General features: G+C 36.7%; 1 protein-coding gene across 1 annotated transcript; it reads left to right on the top strand.

The window, feature by feature from the left end:
• Positions 1 to 860: 860 nt before the first annotated feature.
• Positions 861 to 19664, top strand: LOC118584646 (prolactin-2B1-like). The gene is made up of 5 exons (XM_036188907.1): positions 861 to 954; positions 13538 to 13716; positions 16714 to 16821; positions 17861 to 18040; positions 19479 to 19664. The coding sequence occupies exons 1-5, from the start codon at positions 861 to 863 to the stop codon at positions 19662 to 19664; spliced, it is 747 nt and encodes a 248-aa protein (XP_036044800.1).
• Positions 19665 to 27688: the final 8024 nt, after the last annotated feature.

The raw sequence follows: 27688 nt of genomic DNA, 5'->3' as shown, positions 1-27688 counted from the left end.
TACTTCATATTATAGTCATCTGAGAGGAATCAAAGTCAACTGAGAAAATGCCTCCAGAGAACTGTGCTGTAAGCAAGCTTCTAGAGCATTTTCTTAATTGGTAATTGATGCAGGAGGGGACAGCCCATTGTGAGTTATATCACTGTAGGCTGATGGTTCTACATTCTATAAAGAAGCAAGCTGAGAAAGCCATTAGGAACAAACAAGTTAGCAGCACTCTTCCTTGACCTCTATATCAGCTCCTGTCTTCAGATTCACCCCTCTTTGAGTTCCTGTCTTGGCATCAATCAATGGATTATACCATGGGATATGTAAAATAAACCTTTTCCACACAACCAGACATTGCATAATATTTCATCACAGCAACAGTAAACCTATTTATTCAACAATTTGATTTACATCATCGACCACTAGGGTTTAATGAATCAATAGTTCATAAGAAGCAACCTAATCAGAACTTGGGATTTTTCAGTTGCCTCATGGTTTTATTCTCTACTTACTCAAACCATGCCTGGTACCCTCTTTCAAATCTGTAACTGCTGTAGTTTCTCCAGTCTGATTTTCCAACTCTATTTGATATTTCATGTTACTGTTATATAATATAAAGCTTTACAGACCATCATCAAAATCTTTGAGGTCATGCTTTCATGGCTACAAACAAATATAAAAGTACAATTTAGGTTGAAAATCAGCATCTATTAGGAATCTAGAAACTAGACAAAAATTAAAGAGTTAAGTCATGAAAAGTTCTGAATGCTAGTTTCACTTGTTTCTTCCCAATAACAATGTGGTATAAAACAAGGTATACTCCAGGCATGAATTTAGTTATGTGTGTTTTACAACTCTGATAGAAAGGTACTATGGCAATTGGAAACCAGGGAATACCTACAGCTCTGAAAGAAAAGTATCCTGGCAGTTGGAAGCCAAAGAATACCTACAGCTATGAAGGGAAAGGTATCCTAGTAGAAGTGTTACAGTTTTGTTCCAGTGAGGGACAGTTTTCCCCAGAAAAGTGTTACAGCCCTTGTTCCAGGAAAGGTTTCCCTAATGAAAGTATAAGAACTCTGCTCCTCCAGGAAGAGTTTGCCCAGTGAGATTGTTACAGCTCAGCTCCAGAGATATGTTCTAACTCCCTTCGGCTCCCCTAGAGGGTAACAACTCTGTTTCAGCAAGGGAAGGTTTCCTCAGGCAAAGTGTTATAGTTCCACTTTGCTCTAGCCCTGATTTGCTCCACTCCACTCTGGTGAAGGTTGTTACACTCTGTTTTACTGAGGGAAAGTTTCTCTCAGGAAATGTAGCAGTTCCACTCCACTCCAGTGAGAGCCGTTACAGCTCTGCTCTGCTACAGCAAAAGTTGTTACAGCTCTGCTCTGTTCCTCTAAGGCAAAAGAAGTAATTACAACAAACCTCACTAGAGATATTTATTGGGAGGGAGGAATCCAGGAAAATGGTAGCTTCTTTGAGGGTGGAAAAAGGCAGTCTGGAACCAAACAGGTACAGGCCTTATATAACGATTCTTATGGGTGGAACTTTCCAGGGTGAAGATTTTCAGGGTGAAGATTGGCAGGATCTCAAGTCCTGAGCTTGGGACAAGCTTAGAGATTGGTTGATTTTCATGCTCAGGAATTGGCTGAATTTCAAGTCCTGAGTTGGTTAGGGGCAAGGTGTGCTTCCTTGGCTCTGATCTCAGGGCCAGGGTGTTTTTTTTTCACTGGCCCATTTTACCTAATTCATTAGCTCTAGATAGTATGCCTTTGTTATGGATATTATTCACTATCACCAGGCTGCTATGAAGTAGCCTAGAAAAACGAGGTCCAATAGGGACCAGTTATATCTCAGTCTCACCAAAGAACATGAAAGAAACATACATGTGGCATTAGTTTTGTAGGCAAGACAAACACAAGATAGTAAGGCTCCTTGAAGATGGTCTTCAGATTCCAAGAAGTCATAAAGGGAGGGCAACTTGTAGCATGTTTGACTCCCTGAAAGAAGGACATGGCATGACATTCTGTGAAGTGATGCAGGTGAAACCAACATTGCAATAGGGACCTCAAGCTTTTTGAGATATTAAGAGCAGAGAAATACTACACTGAGAAATGCTACAGTCATGAAGTCATGGAACAAGCAGCCTAATGGAAAAGCCTGATACTGTATCCAGTGGATATTGAGAGACTGGGCTCTCCAAGCCCCTTAGAGCCAGAATAATTCCATCATGAGCCACAGATACTACATTTGGAGTGGGAGGATTTGCTGCTTAGTTGTCTAAGGATTCAAAGTGTTTTTGGTGTAATAACCCTTGGTATGTCCCCATTCTTTCCTGTTACAATTGCACTATTTCTTTTGTTATATTATATATTGGAACTACATATCTTAGTTGAATTTTATGGAATTTTACAGTTAGGAGATTGTCCTTTGTCTCAAAAGAGACAGTGGACTTTGTGAATAATATTGATACTATGAAAGAATTTGGGGATACAGTAATGGCCTAAGTGGATTATGTGTTATGACAAGTTTAGCTTATGAGGAAGGGGGTAAAAATTCTTGTTTTAAAATGGCATGTGTTTATGTCATTCTATTAGTCACTGTTCAGTTGTCGTGGTAAAATATCATCACCAAAGTCAACATAAGGAAGGGGGGATATATTTCAGCTTATGGTTTCATATGGATAAGACTCCATGTTTTTAGAATGGAGGCATGTCAACAAGTAGGGAGTATGGCAGTAGGTACAGAAATCTGTGAGTTTAAAACAACAACAGAAAACATGATATAGGGAAAAATGGAAACAGGCAAAGCTTCTTTAGGTCTCAGTATCCACCCCAAGGATCCACTCTTTAGCAAAGCTGCACCACAAGCTAGCAATCATTCAGATAATGAAAAATTATGAGGGAAATTACTCACTCAAACCAACACATCATGTGAGAAGGATTAGATTTATGATGGTTAATAAAGGTTGGCAAATTGATATCTAGAATTATCTAGGAGGAATAGCTTTGTGTGTGTCTGTGTGGGGGATTCTGTAACTGGCTATAGGAGAGAAGACTCACATCACACATGGGAATCAGCCATTTCATGGGCTGTGTCTCAGACCAAATATACAGGACAAAGGAAGTAGATAAAAAGCATTATGTATCTCTGCTTCCTGATTGTGGAAAATCCCTGAGACCAGCTTTGTCAGTTTCCTTACCATGATAAAATGTGTCAATTTGCAGTATATCTCACAATAAACTAACAAACATATTATCAGATTTATCAAAGATATGAAAGTGAATGTGGAAAAATGTTATTACCAATGAGTCAATAGTCTTCACCTTGAGGAGCATCCTTTACTACTATTCAGCTGTCTTTGTTTTGATAGCTGCTGTTGCTTGTCCTAAGTGAAGGTAAATGGCCCATTATTATCCTTAGAACTTTGTCATTTCACCTGGTTCCTGCATCTGGTTGTTCCAGGCTTGCCCTGTGGCTACATCCTGTTTACTACCCTTATCTGTATGTAGAAATTCCCAGATCTGGGTGAACATATTTATATCCAAAGTTTCTCATTTTGCATAAACTCTTAAGTTGTTATTAGTTTTATGTTTAAAGGTGGTATTCTCCTGCTCTGTTATATAGTATGTGTCTCACAAGGACCCTCACTCAAACTTAGTATCTTCCAATATAAAAGGTAAACTGTATTATGCTTGGATAGACATAAGTATTGGAGGAATGGAATTCAGGCATGGAATTCAGATATAATTCTGTTTACATGTAACAATTGTAGTAGAGATACATCGTTTCCCATGCAGTTAAAAACTGAGATATTATTCCTTCAAATGTATTCCCTCCCCTCCTTTTTAGCTCTAATCTCTCTCAGGCTACTGAAATTAATACTCAGGAATCAATGGAGAATAGGGAAAACAAAATTTCTATGAGCCAGAGAAACAGAAAGGCTACTGTCAGATTTCATCTCCTAGAAGTATCAGAGAAGCTGTACTCACAAAGTCTCCTCAGCACTGTTGCCTAAACAAGACCTGAACAAAAATGCATTCTTTTTTATTATAGTTTTATTTAACTATTTAAAAATATCCTTAAGTGCTTTAATGTTAATATCAAATCACAATTATATTCAGAAAGTAGATATGGGCCTTTAATAATCAGATCCATGCTTTGAAATTTTTCATTATGTCATGCTAACATTTGCAAACTCAGAAATACTAAAAACAAATCTACAATTAATGTAACAGATGAGAATTTGAAATTGAACAGCATACATAAGTGGAAAAATCTATATCCCAACTCATGAGATCATTGACGATATCTCAAGTGCCAATGTGGCTACTTTTCTACTAAGATCAGACTGATGGGTGATAATGAGTAACGAGGGAGGATGCCTGTAGAACAGCAAGAAAAAAACCCATGGAAGATTAAAGACCTCTAGACTAGAAGACTTACTTTGTCTTTGATGGAACACTCCATAAGAATAGGCATGCTTGTATGCATAACTATGATAATAAAAGAAAAAGATGATATCAAGTTAAACCTGGGGGCATTGGAATAATTCAAAGGACTATATCTGGATGGGGCTAGAGGGGAGAAAGGGAGAAGGGAAAGTGATACTGTTTCTTTTCTCTTAAGACAGAATGGCAGATGGGTTGGTGGGGGGAGACTGGAGGGGTGGGAGGAGGGAAAAGGGGGATCTATGATTGATATGTCTAATGAATGGACAAAAAATTCTTAATAAAAATGTATAATGGATAAAAAATTTCTTCTACCATTCATATTCTGGATTTCAGGCCTGTGCCAGAAGCAATGGTTTAAACAGTAGTTGGAATTAAACTTAGGTCTTTAGAGAAGCTATTCTTGAACCACAGATGGTATGTGCCCAACTATCTTCAATGTACACATTAAATTCATGAGAGGTAATAAAAGATACAGGGTATAATAATTTAAGTACTGAAAGTATTAACTAATGGATCCTGTGACTAGTTTCACCACACCATCTTCACTTGGAGAAAATAATAGAACAATATTAAGTGTTGGTACTTGTGCAATGCGTGGACACTCTGAACTGAATGTGATTGGAACAGAAAATTGAGAAGTGAGTAGAAGGACATGTTCTGTTCCAGAACATGTGGAAAACCTTAACAATAAACAATATGATCATCATAAGTGTCTATGTATGACATATAGAAATCACATAAAGACGGTGTTCTCATTGTTGTGAAAGGGAGGCAAAATTCTATAAACAAAATACAACAAAAATATACCTAAGCATAAATGATGAAACAGTCCTCTTATAAAAACATCTTTGACAATGAGCAAAATATAAAAAGGAGGAAGGTGGATAATGCCAGTAAAATGTAAAATGTGTTATTTCAAAATTAGCAGTATACATCCCCAGATGTAATGAAATAACAGCATATAGCATAAATAAGGGGAAAAGTTTAAAATCCCTTTATAAGGAAATAAGAAAAAAGAGAAACAAGAAAATAACAAACTCAATAGTAGCAATCAATAGAAATAAGAATAGAAAATCAAAAAATGGTGAAATTTAGGGCTGGTACTTTGCAAAAAAATTATTAAAGTTTGGAAAATTCTATTACAATAACATAATCAACCACTGGTCTTGGCTAACCACTAGAACTTAATAGTAAGACTATTCCTGAGGACAATACATATGTGAATCATAGAACATGGCTATAGTGATATTTTATTTGTACTGAAATGTGATTTTATTTGTATATTAATAAAGTTGCCTTGGGGTCAGAGCAAGCCATAGCAGAAGCTGGGCGGTGGTGGTGCACACCTTTAATCCCAGCACTTGGGAGGCAGATCTAGGCAGGATCTCTGTGTGTTCAAGGATACAGTCAGCATGGCGACACACACCTTTAATCTCAATACCAACCATAGAAGACCTGGAGGTCTATACAGACAGGCAGTGACGAAGAGGTCATGTGGCTAGGTTTCCAACCAATGAGAAGGCAGAACAGAAATTCTATATAAAAGACAGGACACAGGAAATAGGCCTTTTGCAGAGAGGAAAGACAGAGCAGCCGTGAAGGGTAAGGTTTTCAGCTCTCAGCTATTGCTCTGACCTCTTGGCTTTTAACTTTGCAATTGGCTCTGTGTTTCTTATTTAACAAGAGTTACATCTACACATGGCAAAAACAAGCTGATAGAAAACTGGAAGCTGCACCCCTACTGGCTAGCTTCTCTGGTGTTGGAAGGTGGTTGGCAAGCTATCAGAGCAAGAAAGTAATCATTTATACATAGCTGTGAACTTGGGAGCTATAGCAATGACCAAAATGCCCGTTGATGCAATAGCAGCAAACATACCATTGGTGTACTTATTTCCTGAATGGTTTAAGTCCCATTCTGCTAGATGAAACCCATATCTGGTACTGTTATCAGAGCAGGAGCTTATAACTACACAGGACAAGTCCCTAGTGGTAAACCTACTACTTTCATGTTGATAAATTGGAAGAGTGTTAAACTTACTCTTGATGACTTATTTTATAACCTTAGTTTAATGTATCTCTCAATCACCATCTAAGAAGCTTCTTTTTGCAGTAGATGATAATTAACACAGTATCCTACAACTGGTCAAGGAGTAGAGAAAGAGAGACATACAATGATCAGTCTGAAAGGGATGTATAATAAATATACCACCTAAGACTCAGGGATCATTGAGCAAAGGATGGGGTACAAAACAAGTGTAGGAACCAGAGCTGATGGATGACTGTAAGGAATATGTTCTGTAGACAGATGGGAAGTTGAGCTTCAAAGTGAACTCGCATTAATTATTTCAGAATGCAGAAGGCCTGTGCAAGACCAAGTTAGACTAGGCCCTAGTATGGGGAGAGGAGTTAGGCATAAAATTTCATCCCTAGCTGCAGACTAATCAACAATTGGTCGGTTTTCTCTTACTTCTGGTAAGGATATTGTGCTCCAATGGCAAACTACATATCCATGAATATCATGAATACTTTAGGTAGGAGAAATTACTCTTGAAGTGTTTTGTTTTTCTGTTTTAAAAATATCTTTTCTTTTTTTAAGGACATGTATTAGGTGGATAGGGAAGGTGGTGTCTACTGTGGTGAATATGATTAAAACGGATTGTTCAAAACTTGAAACTACCAATGAACTAATGCAAAATGTTTTAAGAATACACAAATCACCAACTGTTATGATACGAATATTCTTTCTCCTGTCAGGACCGTACCCCTCTAGAAACAGGAAGGCATTTCCTAGAACTGAGTAATTGTGACTCTTATTGAATCGGGCTTATAAAATACCAAAGCATTCTAGCTGGAATGGGAAAATGGTAAAACAAGTCACAGCAATAAAAATGTTATAAGACATCTCGGGGGAGGGCTTGAATACTGAAGCATAATTGACATTAAAGCTTGAAAGGGAGTCAGATGTGATGCTTATGGACTTCAAGAAGTAATGTCTATTGGATAGTTCTCTGAGAAGACAGGATGACACTTTTGACAGGTTGCTGTAGATGAAGAACATCTAGGTGGGTAGAAAGCACTTCAGGCAGGTCTTTGAGCAATGGTCAGTGATGCTTGAAGGTAAGGGTCATGCAGATTAACTCAGACCCACTGTTATGTTATACATTTGTTAACCACCAATATTGTGCATTGTTAAATCTTACAGGTAAGTGAATATGAATTCAAAGGATTTCTTCAATGCAGCAAGGAGGGCAAAAGCAGACCATGAATAAGGAGACAAAAAAATGCACAAGAAAAGGACTAAGCTTGTCATATAGCAGTGGACAGTTACCTCTACCACAGAAATTTATTCAGTGGCCTTTCCTTATGAAAAGGGACTGTACTCAGGGTGGGTGTCCTTCTGTGGAGCACGAAGTGACTAGAGTGTAGAGTATCACCTCAGTGTGGCAAATGTAAGTTGAACTAATGTGTTTGCAGGATGGGGAAGCCTTTGGGTATGCATCTTGTTCATCCTGCCCTGGGTGAAATCAGGAAACAAACATGGCTGATAAAAGTTCAGTAACTGCAGGCAGCGTGCAGCCAGATCCAGGAAATAATCTGAGGTGAAAGAGTGGTTTAGATGAGATTTGGCTTGTTTCTCACTAACCCTTGGCCAGTTGAAGCAGCTGTCATCCAGCCATCAAGGTGGCCTAGTAGACATGCTGGCAGGTAAGGAAGGCTAATGTGTCACAGGGAATTACAGCTATATTAGTTGCTGTTGTCACTGACATTAGAAAATATCTGACAAAAGTAGTTTGCAGAAACAAGAGTTGGCATTGCAATGCATTGGATCGAGACACAGTTCCCCATGATTGGACAGACTGAGCAGCTGCTTTCATTTCCTCAGTCAGAAAGTGGTGGGAGATGAATGCAGTGCTAACCTGGCTGTTGCCATTTTGTTCAGATCTGGATCCCAATATAAGGAATGCTGCCACTTAAATTTAGAGTTCATTTTCCCACCTCAGTTATCCCTGTCTATGTCTTTCAAACTAGCTATCTCCTAGGATTATATTATCTGATTACAGGCACTGTTAGATCAACAATCAATCAACTTTTGTCAATTTGACACTCATTCATAGAACTTTTTAGGCATCGTATATTACCACTCACTCTCAAAAGCTCAAGACTATCGTATGAGATAAAATCTATTCAGTACTTCTCTAAGAGTCCCAATACTCTCTAGCAGTCCTGTCCGTTCAAAATCTAAAATCACTTCTGATACTTGGTCAACAGTGAGGGCCTGTGAAATAATAAAAACCAAACCAAACCAAACAAAAATCCCAAAATGAAACAAGATGCAGGCTTCCCATGTACATTCCTCCTCCAAAGGGGAGTATTGGGGCCTATATCAAGGAATGGTAGGACCCAAACAGGACTGAAAGCCAGTGGCATTTAACAAAGGCAACTGAGCTCAGAAATGTTTAGGTAGCTAGCCTTGCCCTACCATCCCTGATGTTTGTTATGCACATGAATTCTGTCACAGTTGGATCTGCTCCATGCTTGATTTTTTTTTTTTTTTTTTTAAGCAGACAATCCAGGAGCCTCACATCTCTGATATGCTTGGTATTGTCCTACTTCTTAGGGCTTGCCTTCACAATGGCCTTTCAGAGGCACCTCAAAGGGACTATGACCCTGCCACATATTGCTCTCCCTCAGTTACATTCTAGAATTTTGAAGCAAGCATCAACAAGCCCTATAGTCTTGTATTTCCATGCCTGCAAACCCAATGCCACCTGTACTATGCTTCCAAGTTCTGTGGTAAGCTTTTAATATAGACTATGGATAACAGTGTCATGGGATATTCTACATGAGGTTAAGTTAATGCATATTTTTTATAAACTTATTTATTTATTTATTTATTTATTTATTTATTTATTTATTTAAACCCTTGGCCACATTTTACTCTCCCTCCTCTCCTCCCAAGCCTCCCACCTTTTCTATTCCCACCCCCTAATCTACTCCTCCTCTGTTTCCGTTTAGGAAAGGGCAGGGCTCCCATGAATATTAACAAAATATGGTATATCAAGTTTCAGTAAGACTGAGCACCTCCTCGTGTAGTAAGACCCATCATGAGGAGTATGTATTATCAACCAGTATGAGATGACCCAGTATGAGGAGTAGGTTCCCGAAAGCCAGTAAAAGTTGGAGACAGCCTCTGTTACATCTGTTAGGAGTCTCACAAGAGGACCAAACTATACAACTGCAATATACATGCATAGTGCCTAGGTCAGTCCCATGCAGGCTCCTTGGTTGTCATTTCAATCTCTGTGAGCCCCTATGAGCCCAGGTTAGTTAATTTAATAATGCATGTTAACTATAAATAGTGCATTACTGAGAACTAAATATGTTAGTACCTTCCCTTATTTTATTGTAACCCAAATCATTCCTTACACACAAAAGGGAAACAATGAGCCCTGTTCATATTTGTTACAGCCATTCAATTTTTCTTTAACCAATTCCTTAGATCAGTGGTTCTCAACCTTCCTAATGCTGCAACCCTTTAATATAGTTCCTCATGTTGTGGTGACCCCCAGCCATGAAACTGTTTTTGTTGCTACTTCATAACTGTAACTTTGCTACTGTTATGAATCACATATCTGACAGGCAGAATATGGAACCCCAGTGAAAGGGTCATTAAACCCCTAAAGGTATCATAATCTACAGGTTGAAAACCACTGCCTTCATGCTTAATTCATGCTGAAAGAATAATATTCATACTAGTTGAGAATGCTCAAGAAGGAAAAATTCATGGTAGAAATAGATATCACTGGTGCCTACTAGGATGTTGAAAAATCTTGAGACCAGAATGGCTAACTTCCATTGAGTTATTGAATGGTGTAGACTCCTTGGACTCAAAACCATAGTGGCCTTGTCAATGACTTTGGCGTATGCCAGAACTAAATGGTAAGAACTTATTGCTAATATTACATATTCATTCTGTATGTTATGAATAAATTAGGCTGAAAATGAGTGGACATTTCCATAGGACTAAGCAATCTTCATCATGCCACATGAACCATACTAGTTACTAGAAAAAGTGTCAATGTGAGATCTGCACAATAAAATAATGGAACACCCAGCTAAGTACCACTGGGCCAATAGTGGTAGAACTGTTATAATGTCATCAAAACACTTTCTCATTGGATTTAAGACCATCTCAGCATCATAGAACCCGTGCTTTGTATTACCCAGCTTAAAAATCTGTGTCTAAGAAGGTAATAGTCCAATAGGATGACCTCTGCAGTTGTTTGGTTCAATAGATGTGATGTTTCTACCAGTTGCCTTCTAAACTGTGTTTACCTTACTCCCTTTACTGTCTACCAAGTGAAACTATGTACAGTATTCCATGAATATTAATAAAGTCTTGCAAATCATAAAATGTTCAGAATAAATACTATTGCTATGTCTGGTTAGTTTAGGGAATATTGCAGATGAAGTAATAGGTTAGAGAATATTGCAGATGAAGTAATAGGAATATACAAGAACCTGAAGAAAATAATGTAAGTCTGGGGGATAGATTTCCATTTGATTATTAAAAACCCCATCATTATTTATGAACCAGAAATGGCTGAATTTATGTACAACATATCTTGGACACTAGTAACAACCCTGGAAATAAGATAAACACTGGAGATACACTTATGTCTATGGTCACGAATACTAGGTTGCTCTCTCTGACCCTAACAGAGAAAGGTCATGGGATCCTGATTTGGATTTCAGGTGTTACTTCCTTCTGCCCTCTAGCACTATCTGCTCTGCTATATAAGAGGTGGAAAGCTAACAGAACGAAGGACTACAGTGGTGCAGATTTCCTGAGTCAGCAGATAAGCTGTGGTGTGACTTCTCAGAGATGTCATTCTCTTTGATTTTTTCTTGTAAGTAACTCCTCATTTGAGTTCCCCTACAGATGCTTAGATATTATGTTATTGGGCAGTTTGTTTATTGCTATAATTGTTGCCCTATATGGGATAATTAGTTATTTGTTCATACCAAACAAGGAGAAGCAAAGCCACATAGACTTCAGATATGCTTTGTGGTCACTGCTCTAAAAAGAAAATACATTCTGGGATTAGTGGGTTTCAGAGGGGAGTCATCTTAGCATAGAGACATGTAGCTATGTCTAGAGACATTTTTTTCTTGTCTTAACTGATATGACATACAAAGTGGCGGTGGTGGTGGCATTACCTGTGTCTAAGGGTTAGAGAGCAGGGATTTGTCTGAATATTTCATGAAAAAGGTATATCCAAAACAGGAAATGATTCATCTCAAAAAGTGAAAATTGCAGATAAGGATACATTAAGACAAAATGAGAGCAGTAGATTCTATGGGTCAAATTAATAGTATCTTAGGAAAGAAGAAAGGGACATATTCTAATTCTGGAGTCTGGACTGTGAGTTCTTTGCCTTGAATGAGTGTAACTAAATTGTTACTTCAGGAGAGAGATGTAGGCAAGCATACCACATATGGGTACTAAAGTACCTTGACAATTAGATTCAAGTAAAATAGTGATGTAAATAAAACCTCACAGTAATGCTAACTTGCTTCTATTTTTAATATTTCAAGAAAAATGAATTAGTAATGACTATGAACTTGATTTTATGAAGTAGAAAAACAAACATGAGTCTTCTTTTCTTCTTAGATTGTGAAAATTCTTCAGTTGATGAATGGGTGGAATGTACATATACATATTTTAATATATATGCATATCACTCTTAAAGTAAATTTAGGAAGGCATGTATATTTTTGAAAACATGTAGTAATATGAATTGTTTGACAATATCTTTACTTTGTATATAGAATTGATTGTTATCCATATTTTGTACAACTTTTCAATATATTTAGACATTCTAAAGGATTTGGGTGTAGACGTTTTCTGTGAAATCCCCCTACCATATTTTTAAGGTTGTGTTGGGAATTACCACTAATATTAACACAGTTTCTATTAAAATATATAGTCATAAGAGTCACATCTTATAACATAATTTGTTTCAGACTTGTATCCATCAAAATAGATAGCCTTTTAATTTGATAATTGCATGATGTATCACCCTGTTGTAAGCTATTGATGTGTTACAGTTCTGTGGTTCTTTATGTAAAGAACACATGTAAGGGAAACTGACAAAACCAACACATGGCAAAATCATTTAAAGGTATCTGTTTTACAGAGCAGAGAAAATAGATAAAATCAAATTCCCTGGAGCCAGTAACATATCACCAAGAACGATGTGTAGGTCTTTACATGTAATGATGACAACCCTTGACAACACAAAGCCTTAGAGAAGATGCAAAGTCCTCAGTGTGTGTGTGTGTGAGTGTGTGTGTGTGTGTGTGTTGCCTTCTAAATTTTCTAATAATAGAATTACTAAAGAATCACATGAGCTACAAATACAGTCTATTTATTATTTATGTTTTCATTATAACTATGTTGCCAAGCCTGTTTACAGGCTTATGTAAACATCAAACTGAGAGGAAAATGTCTGAAATATTTTGCAAAGAAATAAATACATGACATTTTGGAGTTGAGTTTGCAATTTCAGGCAGTGGCATCATATTTATGACAACATTCTCATCATCAATGTTATTAAAAAGGAAAATAATGTATTTTTCAGGAATAATGAAAATAAAGCAAACCTGTGTATGTTGCCTTTGTCAGATTAAGGTCAAATATGCTAGCATTAGGCACTGAACTACAAAAAAAAAAAAAAAAAAAAACAAAAAAACCATGTTTATTTGTCTTATTACTCAAAATGAAAAGAAATCTGCAAGACTTTAAATGATCAGAAAAAATATGACTTTATTTATGTTAAGCTCCAAATGTTAGGATAAACAAAAACATGTCTGTAAATAACACTAAAAAATCATTATCTTAGTCATATTTCAAAATTGAAATCTGTGCAAATGTATTTACTTAACTAAATTTGCACAGTGGAAGATGCTTATTACTTGGCACATCTAAAACTACCAAACTGTGTAAAAGATGCCACTGAGGTAAGGCTTCCATTGACAGGGTGATTGTTGACAACCTCAGAGAAAGAGATCTCAGAGTGGCTTCTCTTCTCCTTTAGCAAGGATACTGCTCCTGTTCCTAGTGTCCAACCTGCTCTTGTGGGAGAAGGCAGCCTCTGCACCCACCTGTGTCAAGAAGGATCAAGATATTCAGAAGTCCTTAGAAAGACTCTTAAAATTGGCCACCTTTATGTCTTATATGATCAGTATCCAAGCTGGAGAAATATTCACTGAATTTGTAAGTACCTCTCTGACTTAAGGCTTCTTTTGAAAATAGGCCTTCATGCTACCAGTTGGGATGTAGTATAGACTAAAGTGGGAAGCATAATGACCCAAATTTCAAACAATATACCATCACAGGGAGAAAAAATCAGCAGCTACTAAACTCTTTTTTTTGTGTGTGGGGGTTCAAGACAGGGTTTCTCTATGTAGCTTTGTGCCTTTCCTGGAACTTGCTTTGTAGACCAGGATGGCCTCAAACTCACAGAGATCTGCCTGCATCTGCCTCCCAAGTGCTGGGATTATAAGGATCTGTCCCCGGTCTATGGGCAGGCTTCTGGAATCTGGTGCCTCTGGTGTGACCCCTTGCACAGCCTTGGTGCAGTGGGAAGGGGCTTGGACCTGCCTAGGCTCAGTGTGATGGGCTCTGATGACTCCCCATGGGAGACCTCACTTTGGGGGATGTGGGGATGTGGGGTGGCTTGGGATAGAGGGCTGGGAGGTGGAAGGAGGAAGGAGGGGGGTCTTAATAAAGAAAAATGAAAAAAGAAGTGTGTGCCACCACCACCCAGCAACTAACTACTAAACATTTTAACAGGAGAAAAGGACATTCTCAAGAAATTTCAGATATTTCTTCACATGAATTAATATTTTTCTCTATTTTTGAATTTTAATTTACACCTGTGACATAAAGCCATGAAATGTATGGCTAAGAAAAATGTGTGATTTTTTTTTATTCCTTTATTTAGTGCAGTAATTCTCAATCTTCCTAATGCTTCAACTCTTTAATACAGTTCCTCCTGTGGTGCTGACCCCAAACCATAATATTATTGCATTGCTACTTCACAACTGTAATTTTGCTACTATTAGGAATTGCAATTTTAATATCTGATATGTAGAATATCTGACATGTGACCCATGATGGGGTTGAGACTCACAGACTGAGAACTCCGGATTTAGTGGTTTGGCTTCTGCTGGTATTCTTGACTTTGGGTTATATAGATAGCCAATAAAGGAGGAGTGCTTTCCAGGGAGCTGCCAACAGTAGAGCAACAGACACAGGTTATCAGTAGGAGAAGTTTTCAGTGTGTTATTTTATGATTCGAGACAGGGTTTCTCTGTATAGTTTTGGTGTCTGTCTTGGATCTCAGGCTGGCCTCGAACTCACAGAGATCCACCTGGCTCTGCCTCCCGAATGCTGGGATTAAAGGCATGTACCACCACCGCCTGGCACATTGAATCATTTTTAAACAATTTAAATTCGTGTGTTTGTAACAAGGAGTTCTGGTGTTGAGGTAGGATTATGCCCTTCCTTCCTGATTCAGACATGTTAAAAGCTGCATATTATGCTACCCATTTTAAAACAATCAATGAGCACTTCCATAATACATCAATGGACATGTGAGAATGTGACTCAAGTTTGCATGGCACACACACACACACACACACACACACACACACACACACACACTCCTAACATTCATTTTATACACCATTGTTTTTTCCGTTCCCGTTTCATGGGATAACTTGAATATTTGAAATCATCCTAAGTATCCTTTCAAACTATTAAAAACTTCAGCAAGAATAGTTTTACATAATGATTTTAAGCAATAAATGTGTTGTAGCAAATTAATGAACAAATATTGATAAGTAGAAATGCCAGTTTTCTATCTTAATTAGCTCTTAGCTTCTTATTTCCAATAATACTATTCCAAGGGCTTTTTGACTTGGTGCAATCAGCAAAACAGCACTCTGAATTCACAATATTGGTAAATGACAGTTGTAAAGATGTAGAAGTATTAGCAAGAAAAGTTATAATATTAAGATGTCTAACATAATAAGCTAGAAAATATACACACTTAGTTACTATGGCATTTGCCACAAAAGCCAGACAGAGATGATGCAATACTTAGTATTTTGTAGTTTTGCTGTTTTGGGCATTAGCTTGCAGAAATTTTAGAAAGTCTGAGAATAACAAAGAAAGGAGGAAGTTGGGATATTTGAGGGTTAATTGGGTGGAAAAAATAAGACTATAGATCCAGTTTTAAAATATAAGTAAAAGAGTCCTTATCCTAATAATTTCAAATTTTTTCAATAAAAATTTGATTTTCTTTTAGAATTTCATACATGAATGCTGCATCTATGAGAGTATCACCCTTCCCTTTCCTCACTTAATTTTCCAGTATCCTCCTATCACAAACTCATAGTCTCATATTATTGCTGTCAAATATTTATGTATGTATATGTTTATATGTATGTATGTATGTGTTTGTATGCATATGTATGTCCACATTTTCCTTTGAATATGTGTGTTTATCTATGGCTGACTAACTAGAGTTAGACAACGTGTGTGTTCATTCATCCCAGGAAGCAATTGATTTGCCCTCTCTCAGCAGCCATGAAACCTTTGTAGCTCTTCATCTAAGGATAGGACTATGTGAAATTTCTCCTGTTTACATTAACATGTCAACCAGTATTATTACTATGCTGGTCTTGTTTAGTCAGCCATATTTTTGAAAATTCATAGGTTCACTTTACCTATCAGGTCTAAGGGAAGCTATCTTTCATCATGTTTCCTGGAACTTTTACAAGCTTTCTTCCCATTCCCCCTTTGAGAGTTTCTCTGAGTTTAGATTTAAGAATTGCATTAAAGATATATTAGTTGGGGTTGGGAACCTCAAAGCCACTTATTCTCTGCATTTTGACCAGTTGTGTTTCTCTATAATGGTCTCCATCTGTTTCAAGAAAAACTTTCTTTGGTGAGGGGTGAGATTATTCTCATCTGTGAGTAGAATTATATTTATTTAGAATACAGCTACAGAATGTATTTTTTAAAGAACTGGCCGTAGTAGGTTCTATGACATCTCCATCCACAAATAGTTGGCTAGGTTTACATTACTAAGTATCAATTCTTTTTTGTTGAGTTTAAATTAAATATCTATCAAATACATCAGAATTTGGGTCAATGGCTCATTCATATAATTCTCTAACTTATTTAATATTTCATCATTTTCAGGATAAACAATATGCCCACGGCAAGAGGTATAATGATAGGGTCCCTGACATCTGCCCTACTGATCATTTTGATACTCCAGTAAACAAGGAGCAAGTTCTAAAAAGCAATGTAAGTTTTTAACTCTTTTGTATTTCTTTCCCAGAACAATTGAAGCAATATAGCATTTCTACACATAGTGGAGGTGATCAAAGGCACTACAATGGTTATCATCTGAGCAATAAAGAGATCATATAACATGGTTAATAAATTATAAGTGAAATATGATAAGTGGTGTTTTAGATGATCCACAATTTTACGTGGAGAAGATCCTTTTACCACTGTGAACCCTTGGACTTGTACTTATTAGTCTGTAGGAAAGTTTGAATTGACATTAACATTCATGGTTGAATATTCATTGATATAATGAAGGCAAAATACAATTCAACAGTTATATTTCTCACAGTTACTGATGGACCCCAAATTGGCAACACAGCAGATACTGACTGGTTAATTTCTCACTGTTAAATAGTTCCTGGTTCTGCTCTCTTTTCTTTTGCTATGTGTTAATTCCTAACTGCTTGTTCTACTTTTACTTTGTAACTGAAAACCACCTGAGAAAAGAGTCCAATGAACACTTTACTTTATTACTCAGGGTAAAATTGTCCTTTCTGTATGATGGCAAGTCAATATATTACATCAACTCCAATTTACAATTGTCATCATCTCTCATATATGATTTCTTGCCATAACTTATCTCAGGGTGAGTCAGACATTACTATATATCCCTACACATCCATGCAGTACAATTCATCCTACTTTACTTAATGTACATCTACAATTCTCATTTAAACAATTATGATATAAATGAAGAAAAATAAAGAAAACATTAACAGTGGGAGTTTGAACAACAAAACTCATTTATTGAGAGGGATTATTTTGTAGAAATTTCATAGAGGACTCTACTGACAGTTCTGAGTGTAATGTTGAACAAAATTCCATAACAAATGTCAATGGCTACATTTTTCACGTTTACAAATATATAATCTATAAAATAATATGAGTAGCTACAGAAATTTTATAGTCTTTTTTTTTTTTAGCAAAACTCCCTTTATCTAATCCTATTACATTTCATTTATTTTAACATTATTGTTAAATTATGGTTACTTAGCCAGAAGTACTACTGCAAATGGTATACAATCTACTGTATTCCTGGGCCGACCCTCTGCATCATCTTGTGAATGAAATATCTGTCATGCAAGGAGATCCTCATTCTATTCTCTGCAAAACCGAACAGATCAAGGCAAAACTTGAAGACCTCACGGAGGGAATTAAAATAATGCTCAATGAGGTAAGCAGTCTGCTGACACTTCTTGTTTTCTTCATGCTTACATGAGATGTTCTTTGGAATGGCTAATATATTTTAAATGTTTTACATTGCAAAAATTAATTAAAAAGCAATGTAGTTCATACAGACTTACAGAAAACCACAAACAGTCAAAATGAAGAGTTGTGAAGTCCAATTCCAATGGATACATCTGCAAAATATTTACACATCTAAGATTCAGGGAACCTTGCAGAAGATGAGAAGAACAGATTTAAGAACCATAAGATCAGGGAGTTTGTATAAGGATATGTTTCCTAGGAATGTCAGAAGCTTCATCCATAGAGTCTTACCAACTTGACTTCCTAAACATAAGATGAACAAGGTCAATCCCCATAGTCATACCAAAGTGGTCAGGGCTTCAGGGGAAGGTCTGTGAGGCCTCAATCCTGCACAAAGAACTATAGGCAAGTAAGGAATGTTGAAAGTAGGAGAAATAGGCTTTGCTAAGGAAAAGTCCATCAATTGCTTTTCCAATACCAAACAGTCAGCACTGAAAACATGCATATGAGTAACATTACAGACTGATCATGTTATATACAGGACTATATAGGTAAATACATGTAAGTGTGTGCATGTAACAATAATTAAGAAAGAGTCCATGAATTTAAAAAATAACAAGAAATAGCATATGAGAGGATTTGGAAGGAGGAAAGAAAGGGAGAAATGGTGTAAATATATTATCTCAAAAAAAAAAAAAGAAAGAAGCAAAATCTTGAAAACAGAAAATGTAGGCATTCATATCTGTTATAGCCTTGCAGTTAAATGGGGTACTAGCAAGACCACACCTCTAAAATATACTTTACTCAGAATCTCTTACCCAGGGATATCAAAAGAAACCAGATTTTTCTCATTTTGTAGCACCTTTCCTGGGTGAAAAGACAGATACCTAACTACCTTAGCATATCTATCATAGTCATCCCTTGAATATTGCCTTTTGGACCATCCAAAGCAATTCTTATTTGTTCTGGGCTCTATTGGGCACACATTATTTGAAGAACTAATTAGATTGAAAATCAGAAGGGAAATTGGTTTAATGTCAAATTCCATGAAGTAGAAAAAAATAAGACTGAGTCTACACTGAGGAAACACAAAGTTTGTTCAATAATTAAAATTAAACTTGTTCTTCCATTCTACCTTTGGCACCTATGTCAAAAATTAAGGAGCCACTTGCTGGTTATCCATCTATCAGCTCCTGGAAGAAACATTTAGTTAGGAATTCCACATGTGCCAGAAAATGTATTCATTAGAGGTTCAGTGAATTATCTCCGTAAAAATCTGTGTTTATTTTATAATTTTGACAATGTAAGTACTTTCACAAATCTATATTTATAACAAATATGCATGTAAAATATTAAAGTATAATTAATACGTGGATGACTATCCCTTTGATGATTATGTTCAGATTGGAGAAAATGCTAATGAGAGCTACATTGTCTGGTCTGGGCTGACATCCTTACAGTCAAGCAATGAAGATGTTCGCTGTTTTACCTTCTATAACCTGTTCCGCTGCCTGCTCAAAGATTGCCACAGAATAAATACTTTTCTCGAGGTCCTCAAGTACCGAATCACCCATGAAAATGACTGCTAACAGCAAATTTATACCATCTGCTTCTGAGATGCCCCTTGATAAGACAATAATGCAAAGCTCTCTTTGAATTTTCCCCTCTCTTCTTTAAAAATAAAAACTATTTGGAAGTTCTAAAGTCTTTGTCAATTGGTACAAATTTCTTTTGCTGATTTCATGCAAAATCAAAACATTTCAGAAACAACAGAAGTTAAGCACCTAACTAATACATTATCCAACTACTTCAGACTCCAAGAATATTATTGTTATATGTAAAATTGTTAGAATCAAAAAATAATGTTACCGTTACACAGACCCTAAAATCTATCAAAAAGCATGAATTTGGCAGTTTGAGCTTGAATGCCAAGCCATCTTTATCGGACTTTTAGAAGTATAATAACTGACAATACAGGTCGTATGTATTTGCATTGTCTAAGTACTGTGAAATTATTCAGTAATCAGAAGTGTTTTGGAACACAAGCAAGAAATGGCTCTCAAATTATCTCCAACTGTCTTCAATCATGTTCCTCTGAATTTTTGTCTCCTGAGCATCATCTTAGACAAATTCCAGATGTTTGATTCACTCTTGGTAGAGCAGGATTTTTCCAGGCTTATATCAACTTTTGTTCACATTGACATTTTTTAGTACTTCTCCATCACTCTCAAGTGGTTGAAGTAAAATAGCAGGGAAGACAGAGATGAACAGATCCTACAATGTTTCTCCCCCATTCTGGATTTTGCATTCCTTTGTATTTTTTGACTTAGAAATTAGAAGACAGAAAAAATTATGCCATTAGTGACTTATGACAAAATAGCAAAGACTTATTTCTAATATGGCTCAAAATATATTATTTGGAAGTAGTAAATGCCTCTCCTGGGGTACACTGCTGGTTTCCTAAAACCACATACTTGAACAACTCCGTATAATCAGTGTCTTTATCTGCAGAAGAGTTGTGTCAAATGTGATGGTCCCTCTAGTCTCTGTTCTTTCTTCCTTCACTATGTGAGAAAACTGCCTTCATTTGTACTTCATGGTTTGGGGTATTTTTGTTCATTTTTGCAGCCAATTTATTCATTGGGTTGATCATGAGATACGATTTTGAGGGTATTTTAGAATACATTTAGATAAATGAGAAACACAGAATGTGTATCAATTAATCTACAATCTATAATGCATGTATATCCCAAATAATCAACAAAAGAAGCTACATTTTTTGTGACTATGTAACACTATAAGAAATCAATAAGTAACATGCTATTTTAAGCACATATTTGACATCACTTATTATTTTAGGCTGCATACATCACTACATGATGACAATGGAGAAACACATAGTGAGGATAATCATTACATTCTAGAGCATGATGCACATTAATTTTGAAAGTTTGTATTTCTTCCATGAGACAGTGGGAAAGTAGCCCAATCTATTCCAAGAATAATATATGTCTAGACTCATGAATAAAAAAAAATCATGATCTGGTTGTTAGGTTGTGGGATTGGGGACTATTAGAAAAAAAAACCAGGAACATATGCAACTATCATAATATCACTCTAACATAAAATAAATGTAGATAGTTTAAAGGGCAAAGAAGCAAAGAAATGAAGGATATGGGAAACTCTGGGGCATTGGTGGGTCACTAGTTTCTGAAGGAATAAATCCAATAGACTTCAGAACATAAGACTAGAACAAAGGACAGATAAATCAAAGGGAAGACAGGAAGACTTTGTCTAAAGACATCCCAGGCCTAGTAGATCTGCTGTTAATGGTTGCTCAATCAAGCAGTTTACACACACACACACACACACACACACACACACACACACACACACACACACACACACACACACACACACACACAGAGCAGAGAGAGAGAGAGAGAGAGAGAGAGAGAGAGAGAGAGAGAGAGAGAGAGAGAGAGAGAAAGAGAGAGTGCTAGTACATTACTGGATTCTAGTATACTGCTGAAGTCTACCAAATATTGAAGCAGAGCTAACACTAATGATCCTTTAACTCTTCCATAAAATTACAAAGTTGAGGATCACTATAATACTCATTCTACCAAGTCAACATGACCCCGATATCAAAACAAACAAAAAAAACCCCATATAACCTAAAAAAAAAAAATCCTTCTGAACTGAATGAAAGAACACAGTAAAATGATCATTGACTATGATCAAGTGATTGTCATTGTAAATGCGCAATGACTGTTTAACAGAAGGGAATAAATAATATAATGCAGTTAGTAAATAGATAACAAGTCATAAATCACATGAACATCTCAAAGGAAAGTTATAGGCTTCAGGAAATATTCAACAGCTCTTCCTAATAAAATTCCAGAAACCCAGGCAAACATACTTAAAAATAATAATAGCAATACATGACAAATCAACAGCAAACATTAAAGTAAATGGGGAGAAAGTGATAACATTTTTTTCTAAGACCAGGAAAATGATAATGCTCATTTCCTCACTCTTATTTAAGAAGAGCTCAAAGTTTCTGGTGAACGAAATTTGAGAAAAGTTGAAATTTTGATATTTATATTAAATGTGTGTGTGTGTGTGTGTTAGTATGAATATATCATCAAGAAGTTGATAAGTAACCAGTGCTCAATTAAAATATTTTTATTAGTTTTTTTGAGAATTTCATACATTTGTTTATTGTATTCAGCCACCATTTCCTCCCAGATCCACTACCATTCCATATATAGTCAACTTTTTGTCCTCTTTTAAAAAAACCTCAGAGTTCCATTAGTGTTGCCCATGTATTCAGTTTTATGGTGCCTACTACGGCACATTAATCCTACCAGGTGTTACACATTTAAAGACAGCTAGTTTTCCATCTCAGCCAGTTATCGATTTCTAATAGCTCCTCATCCAGATGCATGCCCACCTCACTTCTCCATGCCATGGTTTTTGTCATCTTGAGATTTTATTAGTATTTCTCATTCTGTCACAACCATTGTAAGTTTATGTCTGCAACTACTATTGTGTGCTAAAAATACCATTTTCTTCCAGTAATCCACTGTCTCTGTTTTTTAGAGTCTTTCTACACCCCTTCCAAATTGACCACTGAGCCTTGGGAGATGGGGGTGTGATTATAGATGTACCATTTAGAGCTGAATGCCCAAAGTCACTTAATTTCTGTACCTGCAGTTATAGGTTTCTCTGTTGATTGCCATCTACTGTACACAAAAATAAACTTCTCTGATGAGGCCTGAGAGAGTCACAAATCTGAGAATGCAACAGTTTAATGCTATGTTCCATTATCAAAACAATACAGGGAAGTTCTTCTCTAGAACCGTGTCCTGCCTAGCCACAAGTTTGGTGCCTTGATAACTATTATAACTACCAGATACAGGTTCTGTTTTGTGGAGTAGTCTTTAAATCCAACCAGAAAGGTGGTCAGTTACTCCGTGACATTCAATGGACACATCTTTCCAAGCAGGCTGTTATCATAGCTCACCAGCTTCATGCATGACTATGCATGATAACTGTTTTTTCTTCTTTTGTAGCATGCATAGCACTTTCCAGCAGTAGTGATGAAGTTTCTAGGTCAATATCATAGTTTGATTTCACCTCTGTGACTCCAGTATATGTTCTTCTCAGAAGTAGAGTTTTACCATCAAGTTCTCAAAAATAACCAAGAACACCAGCAACAGACTTTTCAGTTCACAATCTATAGGACCTCACTGGCTACAACTCCAAAAGAAACAATATGTTTCTGGCACTAGGCCTTTGGTTTGTTGCCCTGTGGTATCTAGTAGGAACATTGTCATTCCCTTTTAGGGTAACACCATTCTAACTATTTTTATAGATGTACATGTGGACATTTATATATGTATATACACACATGTGAAAGTTTATGTAGTAGTAGGGTTCAATATGACTTTTTGAAATATTTTTTTTTCTAGACAGGGTTTCTTTGTGTAGTTTTGTGCCTTTCCTAGAACTCCCTCTGTAGTCCAGGCTGGCCTCGAACTCACAGAGTTCTGCCTGCCCCTGCCTCCCAAGTGCTGGGATTAAAGGTGTGTGCCACCACTGCCTGGAAAAGATTTATTTATTTGTTATGTATGCAGTGTTCTGTTTGCATGTATCCCTGCATGCCAGAAAAGAAAGCCAGATCTCATTATAGATGGTTGTGAGCCACCATATGTGTTCTGGGAATTGAACTCAGGACCACTGTGAAATATCTTTAATGTTATTTACCCCTCAACATATACCATACTCTATACTGCCCTCCCATCATTTACCCCAATTGAACCTTTCCTGTTCCATTATTCCACTTTAAATCATTATGCCACTATATTCTATTTTTTTTTTTCATTTTGAAATGTTCCCTACCCATGGCCCCCACTAATTTACTGACATATGTGAGTATAAAGAATCTTGCTATTTTTTGATATTATTATAATTTAAATTGAAACTAGGTATGACATTCATATAGTATTGATCTATCAGGTTAATTTGGCCATCAAGATCCCAAATAATTCCATGTAAATATTAAGATTGTATTTTCCAATAGTAGGGAAAATGTCAATGATATTTTGGAGGAAATTATTTGAATCTATATTTTTGGTAATATATTCATGCTCACAATATTAATTGTGTCATTTACTGAATTTAGGGTTCTATACATCTTGGAGGGTCTCCTTCAATATACTCCTTCCTGGTTTTAATGTTTTCAATATAGGAGAATTTGATCTCTCATGTTTATTTATAAATACGTTATTTTATCTTTGGAAGATAGTGTGAGTAGGATTTTTTCTGACATTTTCTGGTGAAAATAATTTTTTGGCATATAGAAAACCTTCTGAGATTTTATTCCATATGACTTTTTACTTTCTGAAACTGATGTATGAACTGTAATCATGGTCTGGTGATATCTTTTGTGTTCTTGAATTATAGAATCATGGAATCTGCAATAGTGATAATTAGAATGCCTTCTTACTCCCCCTTTATTGTAATCTCTTTTTTCACACTTCTAGTAAAGACTTTAAGCAAAATATTGAATAAGAGTAGAAGTAGAAGAATGGAAAACCTTGAAATTAAAAAAAAAATCCCATCTTGAATAATGGTGGCTGTACATTTATTATATTTACCCTTAATTATATTGAGTCTATTCATTTTTTCCAGTTTTATGAGGGTGTTATCATGAAGAGATAGTGACATATAGAAGGGCTTCTGTACCTCTATTAAGATAATAATGTCATTTCTGTCTCTTGGTCTCTACCTACTATCATACCTAATAGATTTAGGTTTTATGGATGATCTTTAAATCCCTTGCATGAAAATTCCTTTACCATGGTCAACAATTATTTTACTGTATGTTAAATTATGTGTACACATATTGTATAAAAGTACGTGCCCCTGTGCTCATCAGGAATATTGGTTTATAATTTTGTGATTTTTCTTCAGATATTTTCTGAGGTTGTAATATAATACATAATTTCTTTCCTTTTCTTTCTTCCCTACAGCCCCTCACTTACATCTAACATTGCTTGTTTTTAAGTTCATTTCCTCTTTTTCTTTTTCTTTTTTTTGCCTCTATTTGTTTTTGGTATCATGACCATGCTGGTTCTAAAAATGTGTTTGGTAGAATGCCCTTACTTTGTATATTTTGAGTAGTTTGAAAACTATTGATGTTAGCCATTATTTTTAGGTCTAGCACAATTCGTCAGTGTGACTGTCTTTTCTTTTTGGAAAGTTTTTATTATTATTGTTGCTTTCAACAATGTTTAGAAATAGATCTACTTGACTGTATTTCAATGTCTATGAAAGTGTAATGCAACTCATCCTCTCTTACATTTTTCCCTCTATCCATATATTCATACACTTAATCGCTCACTTGTTCATTCACTCATGTATCTAATCTTGATTCTTGTTTTCCTTTGTGCATCTGTCCTCTCATAGCAGCATGCTTAGCAATAGTAGGAATCTGAAAGAAACCCAGATGTTCCCTCAATGGAAAAATGGATAAAGAAAATGTGGTATATTTACACAATGGAATATTACTCAGTAGCTCTTAAAAACAATAACATCAGGTAATCTGAAGGCAAATGGAAGACACTAGAAAAAATATCATCTTAAGTGAGATAACTTAGACCCAGAAAGACAAACATGGTATGCTGTGGTGATATATTGTGTACCCTAATAAAATTTATGTGAAGATCAGAGGACAGAACAAGCTACTAGATTAAACATAGATGCCAGATGGTGGTGGCACATACATTTAATCCTAGCATTTGGATGGCAGAGATCTGTCTAGATCTCTGTGAGTTCAAAGCCACCCCGGACTACATAAGATTGATTCAGTCTAGGAAAGAAACAGAACCAGAGACTGGTGGCACACAACTTTAATCTCAGTATTGGGGAGCCTTTAATGGCTAGGTAGAAAAAGGTATATAAGACATGAGGAGACAGTAATGTAGCTGTAACCATCTTGTTAAATAAGAGAAACGGAGCCAATTGCAGAGTTAAAAGCCAAGAGGTCAGAGCAATTGCTGAGAGCTGAAAACCTTACCCTTCACTGCTGCTCTGTCTTTCCTCTCTGCAAGAGGCCTACTTCCTGTGTCCTGTCTTTTATATAGACTTTCTGTTCTGCCTTCTCATTGGTTGTAAACCCAACTACATGACCTCCTCGTCACTGCCTGTCTGTACAAACCTCCAGGTCTTCTATGGTTGGTATTGAGATTAAAGGTGTGTGTCGCCATGCTGACTGTATCCTTGAACACACAGAGATCCTGCCTAGCCCTGCCTCCCAAGTGCTGGGATTAAAGGCATGCACCACCACTGCCCAGCTCCTGCTATGGCTTGCTCTGACCCCAAGGCAATTTTATTAATATACAAATAAAATCACATTTCAGTACAAATAAAATATCACTATATAGAAACTAGGAGCCTTCTTGGCTGAGGAAGGTCATTCAGCTGGAGGCCTATCCTCTGAGACTTTTTCAGGTTGAGGAGTTGGTGAGGTAAGAAGTGGTGGCTGTGGTTTGCTCTGCTTCTTTGATCTTCAGGCAAATTTTATTAGGGTACACAATATATCACCACTTACTTATAGGTGGATATTAGTGTAAGATGAATTGCCAAATATCTTATTAATAAAAAAAAAAACAAAGCCAGATATTGAGGTTTAAGCTCAAAGTTCAGAGAAACAGAACAAGCCACAGCCAACTTCACCTCACCAACTACTTAGCCAATCCTCAGACTGAAAACCTCTGAGTCCTCACCCCTGAGGGTCTCAGTTGGACTGCTGCTAAAACACCTCCAGTTCCTAGTCCTCACACCTCATATATCTTTCTGATTCCTGCCATCACTTCCTGGAATTAAAGGCATGTTTTCTTCCCAAGCAAAGATATGAGATCTCAAGTCCTGGGATTAAAGGTGTGTGCCACCACTGCCTGGCTTTGTTTTCAGTGTGGCCTTGAGCTCACAGAGATCCAGATTGATCTCTGTATCCTGACAAAAAGATTAAGAGTATGTGCCACCACTGTCTGGCTTCTATGTCTAATCTAGTGGCTGGCTCTGTCCTCTGATCCCCAGATAAAGTTTATTTATTAGAACACAAATAAAATATCACCAGATATTAGCTACAAAGTAAAGGATAACCATGCTACAATCCACAGTCCCAGAGAGGCTAGGTAACAATTAGGGCCCAAAGAGGAATGCATGGACTTCTCTGAGAAGGGGAAATAGAAGAGATCTCCTGGGTAAACTGCAGGTGGGTGGTGATGGGAACATGACAGATTGGGTTGGAGGTGGGGTGGAGGGGGAGGAGGGTAATGAAAGAGATGTCTTGATGGGGACCCATCTCAGGGTCAGGTAGAACTCTGGTACAAGGGAAACTCCCATGAACCTGCAAGGATGGCGCTAGCCAAGACATTTAGCAATAGTGGATAGATAGCTTGAACTGGTCATCTCCTATAATCAGTTGGGTGACTACCCTTATTGTTATCATATAGCCTTCATCTGGTAACTGATGGAAGCAGTTGAAGAGATCCTCAGGCAAGCACTGGACCAAGCTCTGGGAACCCTGTTGATGTAAATG

The sequence above is a fragment of the Onychomys torridus genome, chromosome 5 (genome assembly GCF_903995425.1).
Source record: "Onychomys torridus chromosome 5, mOncTor1.1, whole genome shotgun sequence".
Lineage (NCBI taxonomy): Eukaryota > Metazoa > Chordata > Mammalia > Rodentia > Cricetidae > Onychomys > Onychomys torridus.
Note: the sequence above shows the minus strand (reverse complement) of the source record. Positions and strands in the feature narration are given on the sequence as shown.

Coding starts and splice junctions, on each gene's coding strand:
- LOC118584646 (XM_036188907.1), top strand. CDS start 861: ATGGCAATTGGAAACCAGGGAATACCTACAGCTCTGAAAGAAAAGTAT. Junction 13,717..16,713: donor GAGAAATATTCACTGAATTT/GTAAGTACCTCT, acceptor CATCATTTTCAG/GATAAACAATATGCCCACGG. Junction 16,822..17,860: donor AGCAAGTTCTAAAAAGCAAT/GTAAGTTTTTAA, acceptor ATGGTTACTTAG/CCAGAAGTACTACTGCAAAT.